The sequence below is a fragment of the Saccostrea echinata genome, unplaced genomic scaffold, assembly GCF_033153115.1.
Source record: "Saccostrea echinata isolate AGI-Se365-2 ecotype Australia unplaced genomic scaffold, CSIRO_AGI_Sech_v1 ptg000028l, whole genome shotgun sequence".
Classification (NCBI taxonomy): domain Eukaryota; kingdom Metazoa; phylum Mollusca; class Bivalvia; order Ostreida; family Ostreidae; genus Saccostrea; species Saccostrea echinata.
Window position 1 is genome coordinate 4,217,358 of NW_026889777.1, and position 20,180 is coordinate 4,237,537.

The 20,180-nt window shown below is 33.0% G+C and overlaps 1 protein-coding gene across 2 annotated transcripts in view; it reads left to right on the forward strand.

The window, feature by feature from the left end:
* The window catches only part of LOC133194043 (ATP-dependent translocase ABCB1-like), a 30,269-nt gene that overhangs the window by 245 nt on the left and 9,844 nt on the right, over positions 1–20,180 (forward strand). For both annotated transcript variants that reach the window (XM_061329967.1, XM_061329968.1), the window contains exons 2-16: positions 2,350–2,383; positions 7,390–7,511; positions 8,010–8,233; positions 10,016–10,134; positions 10,454–10,625; positions 10,800–10,971; positions 13,534–13,658; positions 14,187–14,361; positions 15,031–15,144; positions 15,419–15,529; positions 15,629–15,754; positions 17,264–17,467; positions 17,582–17,752; positions 18,225–18,386; positions 19,353–19,380. In XM_061329967.1, the coding sequence (XP_061185951.1) occupies positions 2,350–2,383; positions 7,390–7,511; positions 8,010–8,233; positions 10,016–10,134; positions 10,454–10,625; positions 10,800–10,971; positions 13,534–13,658; positions 14,187–14,361; positions 15,031–15,144; positions 15,419–15,529; positions 15,629–15,754; positions 17,264–17,467; positions 17,582–17,752; positions 18,225–18,386; positions 19,353–19,380 (2,059 nt within the window). The remainder of the gene's footprint in view (positions 1–2,349; positions 2,384–7,389; positions 7,512–8,009; positions 8,234–10,015; positions 10,135–10,453; positions 10,626–10,799; positions 10,972–13,533; positions 13,659–14,186; positions 14,362–15,030; positions 15,145–15,418; positions 15,530–15,628; positions 15,755–17,263; positions 17,468–17,581; positions 17,753–18,224; positions 18,387–19,352; positions 19,381–20,180) is intronic.

Here is a 20,180-nt window from a genome sequence, read left to right on the forward strand (position 1 = left end):
GTTCTGTTCTGTACTATACAGTGTCCATTTTAATGTATTATATAATCACATATCTATAAATATATAAATAAGTGATTAGGGATTTCCCCTTTTCCACAAAAAAGCTCGTGAATCACTATTAAATTAATCACCTACGTTGTCAGCTGGTTGTGGAAGACTTGGCATCTGTCAAAGTTATAAAGTAAAGAAAAACCGATCCAACAACCCCCACCCCCGTTGTCCTTCAACCAAAAGGGAAAATTAATATACACAGTTAAGCGACACGGATTGTACCAAGTATAATGTGTGAAATGATTTTGAGATTGGGTGGAGGGGGTTGGGGCATAGGCACTCCCCAGCTTAATTGTTAAAAAATATATATCTACTAGTATAGTAGATATATATTTTTTAACAATTAAGCTGGGGATGGGTTGGGGGTGGGGTAAAATTAATAGTATTCACGTATAATCAACTGATCAATGTATGTCATAATGTGAATAGTTATACAGTTCAAGATCAAGTACAATAACGGAACACTATATAATCTGATAATACGTACATTTTATAGTTATACATATATGAATCTATCAAATCCACATTGTTGATGCATGGTGATTGTGAAACATTCTCGTAAAAAAAATACTTTCAAGTTAATACGTATACTTTTAAAATTTAAAAATTTCCTCAGTCCGGCTAACAAATGTCAGTGGCGGATCCAGGAATTTCATAAAACGGGGGGGGGGGGGACTAAACTGGACTAAACTGAAGGTAAATGCTTGGTATACAAACAAAATTTAAAAAAATCAAACGGGGGGGGGGGAGGAGGGGTGGCGCTGGATCCGCCTTTGAACATGTTGAATGTCAATATTCTATTCTTACATTGGCTCAGCAGCTCAGTGCTGGATGTGGATACATCGTGTATATTGTGCACCTGTATATTAAGCTTGAGTCCCCTTTTTCTAACATTAATATTTATACTCCTCTTTTAGGCCTACAGTACGTTGTATGAACTGAAGAAATGAAAGTGGATAGTGAGAATTTGAGATAATTATGATTTTATTTTTTTTTTTTTAAGCCATCAATTTTGTTCTCTATACAAAGGGTTTTCATCCTATGAATGCAGTACATTTAGTATGAATTCTTTCGATACAAAATAGTTTTTATATTAGATAAAAATCGAAGGAAGCTTGAGGGTCTATACATAAAATGGTAAAATGGGGGAAGGGGGGGGGGGCGTCGGAAGTTACGACTTGTCATGATCATCAAAACGTTTAGGACTAAAGCGTTTGCACAACATAGACATAAACAAGCAGACATCAACTTGATCAAGCATGGAAGTACTTATTTCCTAAATTCTTTGCATTTTTACCGAAAGACGATTTGGAATCTAGCTTGTCTAATGGCAAATAATGATTTGACTTGTCAGTCTTGTGTACTTTCGGTGTTATGGTATCGATAACTGCAAATTAAAATTGGCACAGCGCAGCTACATGTAGGTTAGATGTTGAGTAAATGTATTTTTATATTTTTAGCTGGAAAGGGGTTGGGGTGCATGGGGGTGGTATTCAAATTTCTGCAAGCTAAGCCTGATGTCTTTCAGTGAATTGTTTTCCTAAAACGGCGAGGTGTAAAGTGTGATTACATGGGTCATTCAGTATAGATCTAGTATTTTTGATAGAGATGCAGTTCTTGCAATCTTGTCACTGTCAATTTCACATTGTTGCAAGCTACAATGTATGGGTTTTGTGTTCATTCTATTTCAACAACAAAACCCAATCTCCTGTGCAGAGTTATTGTTCTCTGCAATGGGCTCATGTCAAGATTTTTGACATAAATGAAAAAAAAAACCCATGATATTCTAATGCTTATTTCAAAGTAAACTAATAGTTCTTAATCTACTTTAAGTTAATTTCTACCTTAGAGGATAAACATTAGCCCAGGCATTAAATTATAATGAATTAAAACAAGCTCACTTTTTCTCATGCTTATAATCACTGATATACGCTAGCCAGTGGCAGAGGTGAATGTATGAGCCAATTGTAGAGATTCAGATCAAAACTAGCTCCTTCTTTTATAAAATAGTAGCTGACTTGTGAAGAAGGCCAGGTGGCAGTTTCAGTACATTAGAATTGATTCGTAGTCAGTGTTACTATAACGCAAGTTTAAAAAAATGAGGTACTGAATAATATTAACTGTACCTATACGGAAGCGGGTCACTCAAAAATAATCTGATTATCATGATTATATCAATTAATTTCTTCAGTTAAGGTTGTTTAAAGTTTTAATATGATTTAAGTCAAGAGTTTTTTAATACCAGAATACTGGGATCTGGTATATATTTGACACTTATAATTTTTTTTCTTGTTGCAGAAAAATTTCAACAACACAGTGATACCTCTTGATGGTGAGTATATTTGGTTTTAAAATCTCCACCAATGTAACTTTTTCATCACCTGTATTTGTAAAAAAAAAAAAAAAAAAAAAAAAAGAAAGAAAAACAGAGTCTGTATTTGATACACGTTAAAACATTTGAAATTCTATAAGAATGTATGCATTGGGGCAAAGTTTGAGGAAGAATTAATAAGATTTTGAGGAGATCGAAGCTAGGTGCCACAACTTCAAATGGACGTCAAAGAAAGATAACTCAAATTTCTATAATTCAGTTACAGGTGAATAAAAAGAGAATGCACTGTCTAAGAATGCCTTCTATTTTATAATGATTTATTTAGCTTAATGTGTATCCAAAACTGAGATATTTCTTTGTCTTAATTCTAACAACAACGGTCTTTTCTCCCCCAAGTTTTTGTGGTAATACATAATGCAAAATTATTCACTCAATTTGTACAATGTTTTAGTACACAAAAACTGTCTGAGATTATGCTTACATGTACATGCTTTTCTGTTTAAACTATACAATGTGAAAAGAACAAAAAATATGTATAAGGATTATCTATGAAGAAACCCCTCTATTAATGGATGGTTACAGTAAGTGATGAAACTGTAAAGATTAGATTTTTTTATGGACTGATTAAGTTTTGTAATTATGTAATTAGGGTTAAACAATTGAAACAAAATTCATTTTTCTGGAAAACTAAAAAAAAAAAAGCATGATAATAAAAAAGAGAATTAATCAAACAGAAAAACAAATCCAAGATGAACTGTAATTAATTCTAAGAAGAACAGAGACATTTATGTTTTAATCCTTTATTATCAGTCCTTTTTCTTCATACTTCATTTCCTGAAAATGAGAAGAATTTTAAAGAAATTTTACTTTAAAAAAAATATGACCATTTTACAATAAAAACAGAGAACACAACAATGAAGAGAAAATCAGAGTTACCACCCATGGATAATGACACCCCACGTACAGATATAAAAAATCCCAGCCTTCCACCCATAGGTAAGCAGATCGAATGACCCTTTAGTCCTAAAGGCTTTAGTTAGTGACCGCATGTAAAAGATTCTGTCCTTATATCTTTATTTAACAACTGTCTTTAACAGTATCTACTAAATTATAACTCTATTTCTCTAATAAAACTGTCAGGAACTTGAGAGTTCCTGGGTTGATCTGCTGTCTTATTTTTTTTTGGGGGGGGGGGGGGATAAATGGAATTATTTGATTTACGTAATTGTATTTTAAATTTTAATTTGTGGTACAAAACAAGGATCAAAATAACAAATACAATCTTATACAATACATACAATATTTTCATTAATTATATATGTAATATATTAATTGTTATATTTAATCACATTTATATATACTAATATCATTATAATTATGGTATTAGGAATTTCTTCAGAGGCATGAATCTAAGGAGATGAAAAAATGCTTAACATTTTACAAATAAACAAAAATACTATGACTATTTTGACAGTGTCTCTCTACATTTCCTGTATAATTTTCTGATATTAGTAAACTCACCGTTGTTAGTACATAGCTCTCAATATTCTTGTATATCAAATTTTCATGTTTAAGAAATTAAAGTTATATAGATTTAATTTCATTTTAAAACTCTACAATTTTCTGTTTTTCATGTTGATGTTGTTTAAATTTCCAGTAATTCATATACAGTAAAACATGCTCATAGCAAAGTGCCAGGGAGGACCAATTTTAATTCATTATTAATGTAATTTCACTTATGTATATGTTGCAATTGTAAGTTAAACTTTATGAAATGTTTTAAAACCAAAGGGAATGAAAATCACTTTGCTATAATCATGAATTCGTTGTAAGCATGTTCTCTGTAAACCTGTTGTACTGTATGTATTCATAACTCTACTGACCTAATCACAAACTGTAAAACTATATACATTAATTAGTAATTTTAAAATATATATTGTTTACATTTTAATGTATATATTTATAATGTACATGCATGACTTTATAAACTTAATTATATTGATCTATGTCATTTCAAAATTGGAAATTTTTTTTTAGAAAGTTAATTCATTAACATGATTAAGGTAATTAAAACTTGGTGATATCAAATCTATAATATACCTGCAACATTTTATAGATGGCGAACCAAAGACAAAAAATTTTTCACCCCTTCCTCCCATTGGTAAAAAAGGTGGGTCAAAGTTCATTCTGAATGAACATGTCTTTGTAGTATGGTAAGATGGTAATAGCACTGTAGAAGATATATTTTCTTGTAGAATTTACCTGCACTTTTCTCTCCCGACCTCAGTGGCTATAGGAAATCTGGTGTATTAGATATTTTTCACTTTGTTCTACTTGTTTGAAGGTGAAAGAGGCACATACATTAGCTTTTTAATTTGGAAAGGTTTCTATGGGTAATGCATCACTTTGATGCCTAAAAAGAATTAGGAAGACCTGATTTTAGGACATGGTCACTTGCTCACTGGGTCAATAATCTGCACAATGATTCATAAAATGGGGGGTGGGGGTCAAATCCCAGTCAGATATCTACATCCTTTTCCCAGCCAGTCAACGGCTCTATAAGTTGATTAGTACTTAGCAGTCAGATGCTTTTAATTATTATAGTTAAAATATTTTGACAAGCTATGTACATATTTAAATTATAATGACTAAATGTCCAAATTAATATACACACACAGGTATCAAGATTAAGAATCGTTTTAAAAGAATACATTCAGTACTTCTGTTTGTCTAATAACAATGTCATTACTTTGAAGTCAATATAAAGACAGATCTTGTGTGTACAATGATTAGTGATGATTAATTTGATCGATTCACTTAAATTCTGCATTGAATTTACAAAAGCTTCTGTGAAAATGTCAAATCTTTCGGACAAATCAATAGAAAACTAAGGAAAAAATTTGTTTTGGGTGGGCAGGTCTGGTCTGGTATTCACACAATTCATATCCTGGACAAAATAGGCCTAACTCGGGTTCTGACATTGGACTTGACTTGTATATATATGTACACAGTATAAACATGTATATGACACATTTATCAGTGATTTGATATTCAACATACACTTGTTCTTGAAAAATAGAATTAAATAGCCTAAGTGAGACATGTAGTGTTTGATCAGTATTGTTCCATGAAAATTTTGCAGGACATTAATGAGAAGAGAATTTTGTGGAATTAATGACCTACAATATATTCTTGGTTTTTAAGGCTGGGATTTTAGTACCACAAAGAAAATTTACGTTAGACTTTTTCTTTGATTTGTCATGAACACCTACAGTAAAAAACAGTTTTAGTGAATTAATTACCAGGCATGTCTAATCTTGCTTTATATCAGTTACTGTAATTAAAATTCTATTTTACCATAAAGTACAGGGTAAAAAAAAATAATACCAATTGTTAAGTCATTGTTTTCATATCTATTTTAAATAGTGAATACTTGATTCCTGTCAATACGGATGGCTCACAGTGGGTGCGACCAGTCAACAGGGGATGCTTACTCCTCCATGCCAACTGATCCCTGTTATTGTTGATCTTGCCTTCTTTAATCTTTGGAGACTTCATTAAGAGATCTATTATTTCATGTTGTCTCTGTATACTTATGTTCTATTCTGTTTTTATTTTAAAATCATATTGAAGTATAGAAAAGAACTTACTAAAAATTTACTTGATTAAGTTACAATGGCACACTGTGCTAAGAATTTCTCTATCAGGGAATACTGTAAACCAACTTTTATTCGTGTGCGAGAAATAATTCCGCGAGTTTTGCAACCTACTAAAACTCGCGAATATTAATCGCCGTAAACCATTTAATTTTGCTTTGTTAAATTCTCATAAACAATATTTCCTCAGTCATGAAAATTAATCATCGCTAATTGATTTCAAACTGATGAATCACGAATAAAAGATGACTCGAATAATAGTTGGTTTACAGTAATGATCATTAATAACACTTACTAAAACATGGATCTTTTATAATGTATTTTGGATTGTAAACTGATGACTTAATGGCTTTTTCCTCGATTACAGGTAGATCACTTTATTTCCTGTAGGAGATTCTATAGCCAAGCCCTCACCTGAGATTTATATACCACCCATAAAAAACCTATTTTCAAACTACCTGCGGAAGGAAAAAATTGCACAATCAGATATGCATTCTATAGGTTTTTACAAGCCAGCAATTGATCATTGCATTGTAATAAATTTTACATTTAACATAGTGACTTTTTTTATGACATCAGTAAATCATAACCTTGTTATTGAGAGGATCCATGTATGCTTAGTTAGTTCATTTCTATCTCGGGTATTGATTTACGTACTGTTATACTGGATAATTATAGACCAGTGTACTAGATCTTGAACCTGTAGTTTCCTCATCTATGACTGTTCTGTTTCACTAATTTTATGGATTTCCGTGTAGAACTATAACCTATTCTAGATCTGTGTGATTTTATTCTGTTCCCCTATGTAGTTGGATTAATTCGGATTTTCTACTGGTTTAGGAGTTTTATAATTCAATCATGTCTGGAAGTAAGCAGCTGTAGACATTTTTTTTTTTACATTTCTCTACCACTGATTATATAAATAATTCTATATCTCTTAGGAATTAACAATAATTACAGTAGATTATAATGGATGTTGATTTTCCACTTATTTTATGCATATTTACATGGATAATATTGATGGACTGCATGCATATATGACTAATATGTTAAAGCAATTTAGATGGATTTAAGAAAACCATCCCATTCCATGTTAGATGAAGTGACGTCAGTTCATGTTCTAAGCATTAAAAGATTATATATTGATAATTCTAAAGAACTTAAATGTGTATTAGTCTAAGGGCACATTTTCTTGATTAGAAATAAAAACTTAATTATTGTGTGTCAGTATTTTATACTTTTTTCAGGAGTTGGACAATTACAAGGGGTGCATCTTTGCAGGTATTCTGAAGAATGACATAGTAGAGGCAATGCATACATTTATGGTTATGTATTTTCTTGTATAAATAGATACAAAAGATGCAAATAAAGAATTGGCAAATGGAAAAGTTGAAGAGGATGGTGAGAGTAAGAAGGATGGAGAGAAAGAAGAAAAGAAAGAAGAACAAAAAATGGTTGGGGCTCTAGAAATAGTAAGTGGTGTTCAGAGGTTAGGAAATGCAGTAGGTGATGTAGGACAAGAGTGAAATTCTAAATATTACATTTTTACTATAATGTGAACCATGGTTATGTAGCCAATCCAATTAAATAGTGGCAAAAATTAAATATTAGCATTAGAATAAAACATATAAGGATTTTTGCACTAGTATTATAGTGTATTCAAACACTGTAAACATACTTTTTTTCATGGGGACATAATTCTGCAGAACCACAATTTATGTTCAGTAGAAAATTTATGTAGATTTCTTGAATTGCCATTGTATGTCAAAAATGCACTTTATGTATGCTGTGACAAATTTGTGATCGCATACATAGGGTCAATTAATCCCATGCTGAAAAAAGTATATGTCAGACACTACAGTAGTCCAACAATAATTCTTTTCAATAAAAGTCTAAAATTGAATTTCTTATGTGCTACTTTGTCTCTGTTGTACATTCATAAATAACTTAATTTCTGACTTCTATTACAGTTTAAGTACGGAACATGCTTTGATTATTTCTTGATGATCTTCGGATCGTTCTGTGCAGTCTGTCATGGAGCTGCCCTGCCCAGTATGATCATCGTGTTCGGAGATATGACAGACACCTTTGTCAACTCAGGGATCTATTATAACTGGCTTCAAAGTATATCAGCTTATCTGGCAAGTGTTGGAATCACCATTAATCAGGCTGTAGCCAATCCTTCTATTCTCAGGTAATATCATCATCATCATCATCTGCATCATCATTTGCATACTCATTTTTATATTTTTTTCATCATCAGTGTCAAGGCATATAATCATCATCATCATTTTCAATGGAATACATGTAATATTCATCATTGTTAAAAGCACAATCATCATCATCATCATTATTCTGTATACAGGGAAATTTTTTGCCTCTGTTTTATATTTGCCCCTTCACCTTTAACTCTCGGGCGAATTTAAAACGGAGCGAATTCAAAGAAAATTATATAACTTTTTAAACAGAACTTTGATTGGGTGAAATTAAAATGAGACAAAATTGTTTGCAAGTGTGAGAAGGCAAAAATAACACAGGGCGAATATAACCCTGTATACAGTATTCAATATCATTTTCATTTATCTGGTCATCATTATCAATACCACGATCATTATCATTATTCCTCATTATTAGTCCCCTACCGGTGAAACCGGAGGGGACTATAGGTTTCCTCTGAGTCTGTCCATCCGTCTGTCTGTCTGTCTGTCTGTCTGTCCATCTGTCTGTCTGTCTGTCTGTCTGTCCCTCTGTCTGTCTGTCAGTCTGTCCCACTTGGTTTTCCGCACTTTTTTCCGAAACGCTTGTAGATATTGAGCTGATTTTTGGTATGTGAGTGTATCTTGATGAGTTACAGATCAAGTTTGCATTTCGTTCCGCTTCATTGATTTTTGACGGAATTACGGCCTTTTCAATTTTTACGGGTTTTCCGCAATTTTCTTCTAAACGCTTGTAGATATTGAGCTGATTTTTGGTATGTGGCTTTACCTTGATTAGTTATAGATCAAGTTTGCATTTCGTCCCGCTTCATTAATTTTTGACGGAATTATGGCATTTTCAATTCTTAACGGGAACAGAACCAGATTACACTTGCCGGTAGGGGACTAGTATTGCTCATGCAATACTCTCAGAATGCTTGTATTAATTTAGATAACATATTCAGCAGCAAATACTAACAAATGTGCATTTTCTACCACTATTGTTGGCATTAGCTTCAACATCCTGGTTAAAGTTAGGGACAAGTTCATTCCCAATAAATAACTACAATGAAACCTGTCTAATCCTACATACATTAATTGGGAAACAAAATTTGTGTTGGGAGAGACAGGGTTTCTGACTACACATGCAAAGAACACGGAAAATGGGAATGAAAATGAAGGTCAGAATTCATGGTGAAATGGATTGTGCAGGTGTTGGATTAGACGGTTTGCACTGTATAAGGCCTACCTGGACCAAACTTGCATGCATGGATGATGCATCAAAGGACGACACTGTTATACTTGTTTCAGATGCTAGATTTGCACGACCTGCATTATTTTTCTAGATGAATTATAAGGCTAAGTTGTTGGAGCAATTATTAAGTCCATAAGGGGAAGGTGGGGGGTGTTTAAAATCCTTGTCTGGTCCATTGCATTTTTTCACCTTTCTTAATGTTGCATTCAGGGTTGTCCCTAAGAATTGTAAAAGAAGGGGACATTTAAAAAGTAGACAGGGATCTGGGGTTCCCCCCCTAAAGCAGAGTTTAGGAGGAATACCAAAATAACAGGACGATTACATTATTATAGTTGGGGAAATTTCCCAGCCCCTGGGTCTTAGGGACAACCCTGTGCATTGCAATTAGAAAAAGTACTTTTAATATTTTTTTAAAGTTCACTTATAGCAGTCAGACTATAAGAAGACTAATCCTTTTATTTTATCAAAATATTTTTCTAATATTATCTCCCTGAAATAAAATCTGACCCATATTTTGATATTGTAGCTCACACAAAACAGCTCTGGCGGCCGCTCCGTATAATGTGACAGATTTCAGCTCCCTGGACAAAGCTATTTCAGAGGATCTGCTGGACACTATGACCGTCTTTGTTTATTATTACATAGGTACGTAAATACTAGAATTACCAATAGAGTTAAAAATAGCAATATGCAGATTCCACTGATTATGAATGTAACGAGAAATTTATTGATCTTCAGAGGAGGTTATTGATTAACATTTATTTTTAGTGCATGAGTTGTTTAAAATGATTAAAATGCAAAAAGAAACTACATGTAACATTATAACTGTTACTGTTAATAGCTTTAATTTTGTATATGTAACCATTAAGGGGCTATATTTGGTAATAAATTAGAATTTTAATGTTTGTAAGACATAGAAAATAAATCCATATGAACTGAGATGAAATTTATCTTTATTCATAAGGCATTGGGGGAGGCGTCCTTATTTTTGGGTATGGTCAGTTAGCCTGCTGGGTGACAGCGGCTGAGAGACAGACACACAGGATTAGGATCGCCTTCTTTAGGAACATCATGAGACAGGAGATTAGCTGGTTTGATACACATGACTCCGGGGAGCTGAATACCAGACTGTCTGGGTAACTGGCAATCAATTCATGATTAAAGATTTCAATATGACAAAATTATTTTACAGCTGTTGTTAATTTTCTTTTCACAAATTTGTCTACATTAATATTTTTTTTTCCCCTAAAAACTAGATGGAATATAGAACATAATATACAGACATGTACTTTAATATTTTTTGTCTTTAGTGATGTCAATAAAATCCAGACCGGTATCGGGGACAAGATGGGGATCTTTTTCCAATGGTTTTCCTCCTTCCTTACCGGGGTGGTTATCGGTTTTGTGTATGGCTGGAAGCTTACCCTGGTCATCCTGGCCTTCAGTCCACTCATTGTGATAGCAGCTCTCATCCAGGACAAGGTAAATATAATTGTTATTGGCAACTCAAACTGACCTGACAATGCACGGTATAGTTAAAATTTGATTGCACAGTAATAGAATGCAAGTTAAGAAGTTAAATGTTGTATTATAACCAATTGATGCCTGTGTATTGTCAATTTCTTGAAGAAAAAAAAATGTTTCCCAGCAGTAGAATCAATTCTTTGAAACAGACCTATGTATTGAGCCCCACTAAGATCAGTTTGTGGTGACAATGTGTACGTGATAAGAGATTACTCTTAAAGGTGCTTGGACACAGATTTGAAGTTAATATTTTCTCAAATTTTCTGTATAATTTCATGACTTATATGTTGCTATAGCATTTCATACTAAAATATAATAAAAATCTTATTTCATCTCGAAGTTATTAAAACTTCGAATTTCTGGATGCATTGGATTGACATATCCTTGCGCTTTCACATATTTTAAATTTATTCTTAATACTTAAGAAAAGTGGCAATTTTGTTGTGTATTAATGAAAAATATTAAAACTATAACCCAGAAAATTCATACAGTGAAACCTGTCTTATCCGACATGCTGCGGGAAATAAAATCAATGTCGAATTAGACAGTGTGTCGGATTACCCAGTGTTGAATATTTCTGAGCGTTATGATTGGTGTCAAATGACTTCAAAAACCATTTTTCATTAGGTTTAGAGTACACGTGTATTTCATTGTCAAAATGTTTGCATAATTGTGTGTTTCTTTGTTGTATAAAATATACCTTCGTTAATTAGCATTTCTTTGAGCATTAGTAAACTCTGTAGTAATATACGATGTTTCTTTTTCTAATGGACAAAACAACTGCCGATCGCTTCGAGATGTTGCAATTTAATTTTTAGCATTTTACTAAAGCAGTAGATGGTTAAGTAAATATTTCGTTTACATGTACCTTCTTTACACAGTGGTATTTTTTTTTTCTACACTACATTTCTCTCCGAATTTTCTCCACTGTTTACTTCTCAATATAGACTGTGCTATTAATACCGTCACGCGACTTTTCATACCAACCGGACGTAACTCTAAAACATTGTGTTTTTTATCAAACAATCGTAATATTTTATAATTTAATGGGCAACTTAAAGCGGTATTTTTGCTTCTGGCAAATCCTTTATGTGCACAGCCTTGCTTAATTCAGTGTATATTAACCCTGAAATGAAACTTTTTCTTTTAGACAAGATGTACCATTCAACTTGTGTATTGTCTACATGTTACGTTCGCCGTACTCTTTTTTTTTCGGGGCATGGCTTTATGAAGGACTGACTGCATGTTTGATTTTAATTTCAAGCTAAAAATCTTAATGTAATCAAAATATCATGTACTCTTTTTATTTTCTGTCGCGTGAATGCGAGAATAAAACTGATAACAACAAAGAGAATTGATTGCCTAATTTTTTAATAAAAAAACTGATCATTTAACACTAACATAAACACTTTCAAACTTACATGTAATTAACTACTCTCTAAGTAGACCAATCTTGTGGCCAAACGGGGCATTCATGTCACCTGGCCTGCGGCTAATTACGGAACACCCGTGTAATTATGTCGGATTACCCAGGCGAAATCATAATGTAATTATCTAGTTTTGATGACAAAAAAGCGCCGGAATTCGGAATGTACAGTGGTCGGAATATACAGTGTTTTGTTCTATATAAAATTTAAAGAATTTTTTGGGAATAAAATATGAGGTCGGAAAGTCCAGTGTGCCGGATTGCACAGTTGTCGGATTGGGCAGTGGGCACTGTAGTAGAAATGTTCGAAAGCAAAACCCACTCACTGTATTTTGTAAGTCCGTGCTCAGTGGTGTGTGCAGAGTTTAACAATTGAACACACCCAGTGAATCATAAACATTAACAATAACAGAGCTTGTGCCCTGTTTACAAAAACAGTTTACGTTTCACTGGTGTGTTCAATTTGTTAAACTCTTTACACATCACAGAGCACGGACTGACAATACTGGTGAGTTGGTTTTGCTTTCGAACATTTCTCTTCTGAATTTTCTGGATTATAGATGTAATATTTTTCATTATTACATAGCAAAATCACTTCTTTTCTTAAATATTAAGGATAAAGTTAAAATTTGTGTAAGTGCAGAGATGTGTTAATCAAACACATCCCAGAATTCGTAGTTTCAATAATTTCCAGATAAAATAATTCTTTAATTATATTTTCGTGTGAAATGCTATTGCAATATATATGTCGTGATATTATACAGAAAATTTGAGAAAATATTAAGTTCAAATCTGTGTCTGAGCACCTTTAAACTTACATTTAGAGATTTATTTAAAATTTAATAAATGTGTTAAAAGGAAATTTTCCGCAAATTTTAGCAAGATAACAATTAATCATTGTTAAATAATAGACTTTTTTTGACAATAATTTAGCGGAGTGAAAAAAAAACCCAATTGTTAAGTATTTTCTTGAAGATGTACTACAATATGAATCCTAGAAGTATATTATGGTAGCCATAATTATGAAACCTTCATACATTGTAAACAGATTTTGAGTTCAATACAGTTAACTAGTTCTAATTGATCTTCATCAGCTGATCACAGCAGCGTCTTCCAAGGGTCTGGATGCATATGCCAAAGCAGGAGCCGTAGCTGATGAGGTTCTAGGTGCTATCAGAACAGTGGTCGCCTTTGGGGGACAAGACAAAGAATGTGACAGGTGGGTGGGTCCTCTCCAGGTACTCTCTCCTCCCTCCCACAAGGTATACTAAGAGACATTCAAAAACTTTTATTTCAGTTGTCATAAAATTAAAAGTTGAAAGAAAAAGTGTAGAAAAACAAAGGTCATATCATTTACTTGTGGTTTTGAGTTCACATTTAATTCAATAATCTGGACACATTTTCATGACTTAAGATGTTATGAAATAAAGTTGGACATATTTTTGTTCAGAACATTGGTGTTGCTTAAAATCCCACATTCTTACCAATACCAACATTTCACTACGGTATCTTTGTTTGAAACATTTTGGGCTGTTTTTGATACTTTATTTTAGCAAGTAAACACGTTAAAAGTGTCCTCTCCTTCAATTAATTCTTGTGCTATTGTGGTTTTACATTTCAGTTTTAATTTGTCTTTAATTTTTCATTGTACAATAAAAGTAAAAATAGTTAAATTCTTGAAAAATTCTCACTACTATTTTCTTCATGTAATAAAAAACAAGGAGCTTTTACAATTTGTTTTTACTAGATACAACAAACACCTGAGTGATGCCAAGAAGACCGGAATCAGAAAGGGTCTAACTGTCGGGTTCTCTATGGGTCTTATCTACTTCATCATCTTCTCTGTTTATGGGTTTGGTTTCTGGTACGGAGCCAAATTGGTGAGAGAGGACAGTGACTACACCCCAGGAAATGTCCTCATTGTAAGTTTACAGAGTTGATTCAAGTGAATGTCCTCATTGTAAATTTACATTGTTGATTCAAGTGAATGTCCTCATTGTACTAAGTTTACAGAGTTGATTCAAGTGAATGTCCTCATTGTAAGTTTACAGAGTTGATTCAAGTGAATGTCCTCATTGTAAGTTTACAGTGTTGATTCAAGTGAATGTCCTCATTGTAAGTTTACAGAGTTGATTCAAGTGAATGTCCTCATTGTAAGTTTACAGTGTTGATTCAAGTGAATGTCCTCATTGTAAGTTTACAAATTTTGTTCCATGTACTGTAAAGAAGGAATTTTTCAACCTCCCCTCCTTTTATTTTCACCCTAGTTTCACCCCTCTTGACAGAGGGGGAAAGTAAAACCTGGAGCAAATTCAAAGAAAACAGCAATTCATTTTAGCATGACTTTTTGATTGAATGTTAAACTGGGTAAAATTTTATAAAGTGTGTCCATGTTGTAAGTTTACACATGCAGCTATACTTTTTATACTAATGATAAAGAAGCAAATTAAGATTCTCTATATGGGAATGTCCAAATTGTAATTTTTTTTAGGTCTCCACCTACTAGTAGCTTTCCTGCTTGTTATGATGACACATGTATTGCCTTGAGTGTTTTGATCATTATAGTTCTTTGTGTATTTGTTTTTTTATAGGTGTTTTTCAGCATAATGATATCAGCCTTTGCTCTGGGGTATGCCACGCCCCCACTGGGGAAATTCTCTGAGGCCAGAGGAGCAGCTTATACTGTGTTTCAGCTAATCCAGCAGGTGAGATAAGGTGGTGATACTTCAGTAGTAGTATAGATGTGTATATCGTGCTTGGATAACTATTTGGTTAGAGCACCTAACTAGTAAGGCAGGAGTCACCATCCAGCCATTATTTTTTAATGTATTTTTGTTCATTCCTCTATATCATATACAATACACTAAATGCAATAAGAACTGTTTCACTTTCATTCATGCTTTTCTTGAACAAAAAGCCTACAAGGATATTGATGGTCAGAAAAATCTGTAAAAATTATCTATTTTTTCGTTCCATTAGGTTCCAGAAATTGATTCTTCCAGTGATGATGGCTTAAAACCTGATGGGGTCACGGGGAATGTGGTGTTACGGAATGTAAAATTCCGATATCCGGCAAGACCGGAAGTGCAGGTTAGATTGAATTTTTTAGTCAAGATTGAATATTTGTACTTTGAATCATTTATTCTTTTTGATACATGTATTTAAGAAATATTTTCACTATATCTTCAGGTTTTGAAAGGTGTGTCACTAGAGATCAACAGAGGGGAAACTGTGGCCCTGGTAGGATCAAGTGGTTGTGGCAAAAGTACCATCATACAACTCATTCAGAGGTTTTATGATCCAGAGGAAGGGGAGGTAAATCAAATTATCCAGCTGTGATCAATATCACACAATAGAGTTTCATCTCTAAAGAGTAAAGAATACCGTATAACGGGTATTTTCTGCGGTTGTCCAATTTTTGCGGAATTTTGCGGATAGGACAAATCCGCAAAAATTACAATCGCAAAATATTTTTCAATATTTCTTCAGATATATATTTTATACATGCAAGTATGATAAGTTGTGCGTATGTCACAGGATTCTCATTAACGCAAGAAGCTGCGTACTGGACGCAGCAAAATTATTTGGGACGCAAGGTTCTTAAAAACGATGCGTCCGCAGACTCATGAGTGGACACGTCCTCGTTAGCGAGAATATTCGGGTGTCATCGAAAGTTGAAGATTTTAGATGTCACTCAGGATTTGTCCAAAACATATTGAATCAAAACGTTCCTGTAAATAATATCAATTTAATAATTTTATACAAAAGATCTTTTCTTGTACCTATTTCTTTATTTTATAGGGATATGCATGTAGGCCTACATGTAAATGACTAAAAGAGATTTCGCAATTATTCGTCCAAACTCCGATAGCTGCAAACAACACATATTAGCTTTTCTTTCTTCCTTTAACACTTTTTTTCAATCTTGTGTTTTATCTTGAGACCATAATTACTGCTTGTATACACAATGTGGCTTGATTGTCTCGTGAATTTCACTCAATGCAGACAACTGACAGGATTAGTTACGCCTCATTGCACATGGCACCTGCGATTATATAGGGTCAACTTTAGGTTACTTGATTATGCAACTGTTTGTTTGAGCTTAAAATATAAACACCAGGTTAATTTTGATGGCAATTAACTATAAGTGTATTTTTAGAATATGGCTTGGATGCATTAATTATCTATATATTTAAATATCTTAATAGATCGCATAAAACGTTTGTTACAATGTAGAATAAAGATTTTTATTGTTATTTGGGTGGACTGATACTGTAATAATTCATTTCAATTGGGACTCGACATAATTGTACAAAGACTAACTAAAAGATAGTAGTTTAATTAAGCTAAATAGCTTAATACCAGTTCTCATGCACCTTTGATCAATATGTCTCAATGAATTTATAAAACGTAAACATGGCAGCTATCTGATAATTCTTAGAGTTTGGTGATCATACCCAGTATATATTTTTTGCGGTATAATGCAACCGCAGAAATTGAAAACGCAGAAATTAATTTGCTACCTTTTAGGGGTTAAATCGCAAAAATTTCCAACCGCAGAAAATACCCGTTATACGGTATGTATATTTTAGACTTAGTCAGAACAATGATTTCCAAGCGCCAAAATTCCATGGAAATAAAAAATGACTTATATAACCTAATTTTATAATTAAAAAATTGTTTATCATTAATGGAGATGGGATTTTGTGACAGGAGAATTTTATTATTTTTTTCTAGATGAACAACCACCTGCAGGTATTTGCAGTTGCTAACAAGCCATAAATGTGTGCTTTATTTGAGATTTCTTTGGTTTCTTTTCCACAGGTCTGTTTGGATGATAATAATTTGAAGACTTTGAATTTGAAATGGCTTAGAAAACACATTGGAATTGTGAGTCAGGAGCCAGTATTGTTCGCCACAACAATTGCAGAGAACATTCGTTATGGGAAAGAAGGTGTTACTGATGAGGAGATACAGGCTGCCTGCAAAATGGCAAACGCTCATGAATTCATCATGAAGTTTCCCGATGTAAGGGAGAGCATCCACTTTTTTTAATATACTTATTCATAACATTTTTCAATTTACCAACCTGAAAAACAAGTAATAGTTATTGGAATGTAGTTCCATATTTCATTTTGGTAGAAATATGATACCTTGGTTGGAGAGCGCGGTGCCCAGATGAGTGGGGGACAAAAACAGAGGATCGCTATTGCCCGGGCTTTAGTGAGAGACCCCAGAATCCTCCTCCTGGATGAAGCAACTTCAGCCCTGGACTCTGAAAGTGAATCTGTGGTACAAGAGGCTCTAGACAAGGTATAAGAGAAAGTCAGTGAGGAGCAGAACACTGTGAATATGGTTATACTGTATACAGGAAAATTGTCAAAACAGTTGATTTTTTGTCCCTTCCGCCCTCATGGCAAATGGGTGAATTTAAAAATGTGGTGAATTCGAAGAAAACAGCATTTCTTTTAATTACAACTGTGTATGGGCAAATCTAAAATGGAGCAAATTTGATTTCAAGTTTGAAATTAAGGGCTAAAATTACAGTGGGCAAAAATAACTGTGTATACAGTAAATGCATGGGGATAAATGTTTTCTGATTTTGTTAAAGGAGAAACTTTATTTTACTTATTGATCAATCTGATTTACTGATTTTCTAAATAATAATCGCTGTGAGGAAGGTTTGGTAAAAAAAAATTACAAAAATTATCCTTATTACAATCTTACAGCTTCAAAATTTCTTAAATTCAGTGAACACACAATGATTTTGTAATTTTCCGTGTAGGCTCGAGCTGGTAGGACCACAATTGTTGTTGCTCATCGTTTGTCCACAATAAAAACTGCTGACAAGATTGCGGGGTTCCAACAGGGGGAGCTCGTAGAGAAAGGAACTCACGATCAGCTGATGCAGAAAGGAGGCGTGTATGCCACACTCGTCAACATGCAGGTCAGGATCTTTTTTTTTTTTTTTTAACTAATCTTGCTGAGTATCAGATATTGCATTGTTTTGATTTCTTGTAAGTTATCAGTGGTCCAGTGTTAAAAAAAAAATAAAACCTATAGCCTTTACTGTACCTCCTTATTATAATTGCAGTTTTCATTAATCCTATGTTGCAAGTTTTCTTTGTGTTTTTGACATGCAGCAATTAGGATATATACATGTACCAGGGCTGTCCCTAATACCCGGGCGCCGGGAATTTCCCTGCCTTTAATGACATCATTACTCTGGTATTCCTTCTAATTCCCCTGTTAAAGGAGGAACCTGAGACCCCCTTCTACTTTTTTTTATGTCATCTGCTATTTTTAATTTTTAGGGACAACCCTGCATGTACTTAATATTCTCATTAACTCAGACCTGTTTACTCTTATGATTTCGCCGTATTTTGTACGGATTTTCAGTCCAAAATACGTCTCACGTTTTGCTATTACGAAAATACGGAAATCCGTTCATATGGATTTTAGCAAGTAGTTTTCGCTATCTGTCTTAGTTTGACGCTTTTTAATCGCAAAAAAAAAAAAATAAAAATTTCAAACATTTAAGTTGCCAAAACGCGGTGGTTTAAAAAATGACAGAAATCACTCAAAAGAAGGCAGGGTATGATGTTTTGCTTTGTAAATAAACCATATTTTGGTAATTAGAAATGTAGCTGTTTTCTAGTAATATATGTACAGTTCGATGAAAAGTGAAATCTTACGGGCAAATGCCAAATCTCACTGACAAATCTAATGAAAAATACTGAGAGACAACAATTTGGGTAAACAGGTCTGTTAACTTGACAGACTTTCAATATTTCCCTCTCCTTACAAAACTCATGAAGGTTAATACAAGGATAGAAAAATTGGTTTACAGTGGTTTTTTAACCAATTTTTTTTTATCTTTATTTTTTATCATGTATGTATTTTTTTTTTTCAGACTAAAAATCAAACAGTTGATGAAGAAGGTAAGATCATAATCTAAAGGATTTTCTATGTGGTGTGGATTAATATTTCATAAAAAAGATCTCCAGTAATATCTTATCAGATAAAATACATTGTCTAATTTTAGTCAACCTATGGCATTCATAATCCTAGAATTAAATACATAGGGTTCAAAGTAAATTCATAGATGCTTATCTAAGAGTCTTGTCACATACAGATTATAATTTACATATTCAGTAAAAATTACCTATCCTAGCTGTTCAAAGGTACACTTAAATGTATTTAATAATAAAAGATGTCATATTTCTACACTTAAAACTCGGTGCTTTCTAAGAATAATGTCCTGTCTATGTATGTATACCCTGTGGTTGACTAAATCTACAGGCATTAATAAATTGAAGTAGTAATTGATATATCCTTCTCAATTTACTGAAAAATAAGACATATACGTCTATATATTCACGTTGTATACTGTATATACTTTTATCAGTCATTCCTTTGAATAAGTGCACTTCTTTTTTTTCTATCAATTACTAACACACGGATAACAGCCGATAATGAAGGTAGGGATGTACTTGTATAATTATACTGTTGTATAAATAACGGTAAAAATTGGAAATAAAATGTTCAAAAACATAAATATGCTTTTAAAAGCATACAAATTTCTTATCAGCTTTCATCAATGCAATATTTTGTGCTTTCTTGCTTGTTATTAAATGAGTGCATTGTACATTCTATTAATTACTGAAGATGGTAAGTTTCATAAATTCATGTTGTAATGTGAAAATAGGAATATTTTATAAATGTTTTGAAGAAATGCTGG